We start from the raw sequence: 5,682 nt of genomic DNA on the forward strand, positions 1-5,682 counted from the left end.
ACATATTAAATATGAGTAAACTAAAGCTTAAACAGGTGAAGTAATTTGCTTGCCATCAAAAAGCTTCTTAGTGGCAACAAAAGACTCACAACCAAGTCGCCAGACTACTTGCTTCAACGCAATTCAGTCTCTCCAGAGACTTTATGCACTCCATGGTTTCATTATGGAAAGTAAATGTCTAGTTCTAATCTAGCCTCTATCATGCACTATAAGCTAGCTATTATGCTACCAACTCAATTTACACATTTCAAATTACATTTCTCATACTCTCTCTCTAGCCACATCTCTTCTAGAATTCTAGTTCTTTTAATAATGTAAATATTTGGCTAATCGCCCAAGTTCAAAGAGGTGAGGAGAATGAAGACAGAAGTGAATCAACATTTACTACTGTGTACCAGGTACTCAGCCAAGTTATTCACCTGTATTATCTCAACTGCGAAGGAGGTTGTCATCATCAGAAAAATGAGGAAATCAAACTTCCAAATTTGCCTTGCCTTACCTAGGAATAGTAAGTTGTAGTGCTGGAAACTGAACCCAAGTCTCTCTGATTTAAACCATTCAGTCACTGTCTACACATCAACAAATGGGTATATGTGTCTTTGTGTGTATACCTCTATAATTTTTTCAATGGAGTATCATAAATATTGTTCTGTAACTTTTTTAAAATTTGACAATAACTCTATATTCCCATGGCAGTTTTACTTCCTCTTGTTCATCAGCAACAAAGTTTATAGGTAAATTTGATATATGAAAGTACTCAAAAAACTCACTTTTTCTTGATTAGTAAGATAATATCTAAACTTCCAAACGAGATCTTGTTCTTCATATGTAAGCTGCTTGGTTGGTGGAAAACTCACAATAATCTACAAAACAAAAAAGAGGTACTTTTGTCAAATACATTCTTCCTATCTGTTTCCAGTTCATTTATATTTTTTTCCATTTATTTAAATATTCTATAATAGAACTATTACAGAAGGAGAATGTACATGCAACTAAGTAAGACTTAAATTTGCTATACTTATCAATCCAAAAAGGATACTAATAGAGTATAAGGGAGAATAAAAGATAAAATGAAAAAGTCATACTCCACATAACAGTATATAACTACAGAGCGAATTTAATTCAACCAAAAACAAAACCAACCAAAATTTAAAAAAGTCATCCTTTCAAAAAAGGAAAAATCCAAACAATACGTGTTTGTCTTATCAAGTCAATGTGCGCAACAACACACGTGCGCACCAAGGCCTCTCTCAGGCAATGTACTTCAGGGCCAGTTTCTGAGAACACGGTATCGCAAAAGTGCAAACTATTTGTAGCTGTCTCCAGGGCTAATATATTTACTGAAAGCTCCAAAATAAAAATAAAACCTTAGGATTGCGAAGCTGTTGAAATCATGTGGTGTTCATTAACTTGGGAAAAAAAACATTCATCTAAATCACTTTAAACTGATGTGGTGTTGCCTCATTTAATTATTTTTATATTATTATTTTATAGATTCTTACATTTAGCTGGTCTCTTGTGGCAGCATTAGGTTTGAGATCATGGTCAGAAGGTCCACTTCTTAAACTCCGGGCAAGTTTGTGGTGTTTGCTCTCAACTAAATTCTCCTATAAATAATTTTAAAATATTAATCAACAATGTAAACTTCACCAAAAGGAAGTTCCAATAGCCAGTTAGAAATAGAAAAGTAAATAGTTACTTACTTAGGACCATTTTATAATACTTAATATTTTATTTTTGTTACCACTTTAGTCTCTATGTATATTTTAAAAACATATCACTATTTGGAGACAGGGAAACAAAGTATGCTTTATGCTTCACTAGAACCATAACATGCCCATGCCATTTCAGCTTCTTAAAACATCTACCCTTCATTCTCCACATACTCCAGGTTTTTATATCCTCTATCCACTCAAAAACCCCTTCATTCCATGACCTTCTTTACAACTCAGAGTAAAGCATTCTCTCTTCCTATAAGCTACTAACAACCTTGTGATATTTTCATCTTAGCAGTTTAATCACCAGTAGTAACTGAGGGCAGAGACCACAATACTTAAATATACATATTTAAGTATACATATTTGAGTATATACATTTAATATATATATATTCCATGTTTATTTTCTGTTCACGATTTTACCTACAGCCAAAATTGTTTTAAATATACTATTTTTGCTTAAAATACGTTTTATTCTATGTATTTTTGCCTGTGTAAATTGTCTGTTAATGTCTTTTTCCTAATTTTCAATTAGCTTTTTGATTCTTTGTCCTTAAGTTTTTAAGAGTTCTTCATGTATTAAATATTCAGCCCTTTGGTCTGTGATGTGTCACAAATACTTTCTTCCAATTTATTAACAGTCTTTTGACTCTGTTACAGTGTTTTTGCCATGCAGTCAAATTTTTAATGCAATCAAGATTATCAATCATTTCTTTTGCTGCCTCTGATTTTCAGTCATCATTAGAAAGTTTTTCACTACAGTGAGAGTAAAGTACTAGTAAAGTTTCATTTTTTTAACATTTAAATGCCTGATCCATTTGGAGTTTTTCCTTATATATGGTGTGAGATATGGATCTGATTTCATTTTCTTTTCCCAAATGGCTAATCTGTTCTTTAGCACTATGCTCCAGTGACGAAATACCACCTTTATCATACACAAATTTCCATGTTTATTTGAATCTATTTCTGGGCTTTTTATTCTGTTCTACCAGTCTATTTGTTTATGTATATGAGCTAGTATAACTCTGTAATTAACAGAAGTTTTATAGTCTCTTTTACTGTCTGATACAGTGGTATACCAGCTCAGTGGCACTCAAAATTACTTTGTTAAAATATATTCCTCTATATAATAAATAATTACGGCTACAAACTGAATTGAATTTTTGAATACAAGCGGTAAGGAGAATAGGGTTTTTTGTTTGTTTGCTGGCTTGCTTGCCTACATTTAAAACTAAAAATTTTTAACAGGGACCTTAGTTCTTTTGTTTGTTTGTTTTTAATTACAGTATCCATTATGTTAAAACTATAACTGTTGATGAGCATTTTCTATGGAAAATAACATACTACATATACAGACATCTCATTTACCCGGTATTTTGGTAGAAGTTAAGCAAAAGTGATATCTATGATCTCAATGTGACAAAATTTGTTTACTCTTGGCCATTTTGAAGTATACACATTTTGAAGTATACACCGAGAATACACATTTGTGTTTTAAATATCCAGAATGCAAAATATAATTTGATTTTTATAATGAAAAGTATCAATTTTAAATATATTAACTCAATCATAGTATGTTGTGCATAGGGACTATGAAGATATGTAGGGTTTGTTTCTAAAAGATTCCCAAGTGACTTTTTTTTCCTCACTTTTTATACTCTTTTTTTCCTATCTCTTCCTCTGCTGTTAGGCCATCAGTCATTACTTCCTGCTTTAATGACCGACATTTACCTCGGTTATCATGTTTTCATTTTTAACGTGCAACTTTTAATCTACTTTGGTCTGATAAAGAAGGTTATAATCGAATTAGAAATGCATAAAATAAGAATGAAATAGTTCAGAGTGATGTGAATGAATTATAAGTATGAATATGATGATATCTATTGTGCTGCTAAAAGAATTTTTTCGCCTGAAACCTTCTAAATCTAAAGTCATCTAATTAAACATCTGTTTGTAAAGCAGGAATTCTTATTCTTTCATACCTATGAGAGAGTTATCATCTCAAAAATTCAACAGACAGGTATCTCAAAATCATCCAGACACTATGATTCAAATTGAATAGTTTTAGTAGCTACAGTGATCTTCCATATTTTACAACCAACTTAGTCTCCCTAAAATTTTCATCCATTGATCATAGTGTTATGTCCTGGTATAAACTAATTCCCTTTCTGTGCAATTTATGATTGTCTTATTGCTCTTTGCTTTATTCAACCTAGGAGATATTGAGGGTTTTTGGTTTTTTTTACACATTGAAGGTTTGTAGCAACCCTGCCTTGAACAAATCTGTAGGCACCATTTCCAAAAGCATTTGCCCACTTCGTGTCTCTGTATCACATTTTTGTTAATTCTCACAATATTTTGCACTTTTTCATTATTATCATGTTTGTTATATGGTGATCTGTGATTAGTGATGTTTGATGTTACTATTGTAACTGTTTGGGGGTGCCGTGAACCCACTCATATAAGAAAGCAAACTGAACATAAATGTTGTGGATGTTCTGACGGCCTCACTGACTAGCCTTTACCCAGTCTCTCTCTCTCCTCAAGCCTCGCTATTCCCTGGTGCTTAACCTTTTTGGCACCAGGTGCTCCTATGAAAATCTAATGCCTGATGATCTGAGGTAGAGCTGAGGCGGTAATGCAAACGCTGGGGAGCGGCTACAGATATAGATGAAGCATTGCTTGCTTGCCTGCCGCTTACCTCCTGCTGCGTGGCCGTGTTCCTAAGAGGCCACAGACCGGTACCAGTCCACAGCCCAAGGGTTGGAGACCCCTACTCTATGACATAAAAATACTGAAATTATGCCAATTAATAACTCTATAATGGCCTCGAAGTATTCAAGTGAAAGGAAGAGTCACATGCTTCTCACTTTAAATCAAAAGCTAGAAACTATTAAACAGTGAGGGAGGCATGTCGAAAACCGAGACAAGACAAAAGATAGGCCTCTTGTGCCAAACAGTGAGTCGAGTTGTGAATACAAAGTTTTTAAAGGATATTAAAAGTGCTACTCCAGTTAACACACAAATGATAAGAATATGAAACACCCTTACTGCTGATATGGAGAGTTTTAGTGGTCTGGATATAAAATCAAACCAGCCACAACATTCCCTTAAACCAAAGCCTAATCCAGAGTTAGGCCCTAAGCCTCTTCAATTCTATGAAGGATGAGAGAGGAGAGGAAGCCGTGAAAGAAACGTTTGAAACTAGAAGAGGTTGGTTCATATAGTTTAAGGAAAGAAGCCACCTCCATAACATAAAAGTAAAAGGTGAAACAGCAAGTGCTAATGTAGAAGCTGCAGCAAGTTATCCAGAAGATCAAGCTAATTAATGAAGGTGGCTACATTAAACAACAGATTTGCAAAGTAGACAAACAGCCTTACATTGGAAGAAGATGCAATTTAGGACTTTCATGGCTAGATAGGAAAAGCCAATGCCTGGCTTCAGAGCTTCAAAGGACAGGCTGATTCTCTTTTTGGGGGCTAATGCAGATGGTGACTTTAAGTTGAAGCCAATGATCACTTACCATTCTGAAAACCCTAGGGTACTTAAGAATTATGCTAAATTTAATCTGACTATGCTCTATGAATAGAAGAACAAAGCTTGGATAACAGCTTATATGTTTACATCATGGTTTACTGAACATTTTAAACGCAGTGTTGAGACTTACTGCTCAGAAAAAAAGATTCCTTTCAAAATATTACTGTCATTAACAAGGCACCTAGTCACCCAAGAACTCTGATGGATTAATGTTGTTTTCTTGTCTGCTAACACAACACCCATTCTGCAGTCCATGGATCAAGGAGTAATTTCAACTTTCAAGTCTAAAGAAACACATTTTGTAAAAAGCTGTAATTGCCATACAGTGATTCCTCTGATGGATCAAGGCAACGTAAATTTAAAACTTTCTGAAAAGAAGTCACCATTCTAGATGCCTTTAAGAACATTCATAATTCATGGGAAAAGG

At 34.0% G+C, this 5,682-nt stretch overlaps 1 protein-coding gene across 5 annotated transcripts in view; it reads right to left on the reverse strand.

The window, feature by feature from the left end:
* PIK3C3 (phosphatidylinositol 3-kinase catalytic subunit type 3) overlaps positions 1-5,682 on the reverse strand; it is a 139,571-nt gene that overhangs the window by 90,951 nt on the left and 42,938 nt on the right. For all 5 annotated transcript variants that reach the window (XM_023531417.1, XM_011361284.2, XM_011361278.2 and 2 more), the window contains 2 exons: positions 1,503-1,607; positions 771-863 (listed from right to left, as the gene is read on the reverse strand). In XM_023531417.1, coding sequence (XP_023387185.1) covers positions 771-863; positions 1,503-1,607 — 198 coding nt within the window. The remainder of the gene's footprint in view (positions 1-770; positions 864-1,502; positions 1,608-5,682) is intronic.

This window comes from Pteropus vampyrus, unplaced genomic scaffold (assembly GCF_000151845.1).
Source record: "Pteropus vampyrus isolate Shadow unplaced genomic scaffold, Pvam_2.0 Scaffold3, whole genome shotgun sequence".
NCBI lineage: Eukaryota > Metazoa > Chordata > Mammalia > Chiroptera > Pteropodidae > Pteropus > Pteropus vampyrus.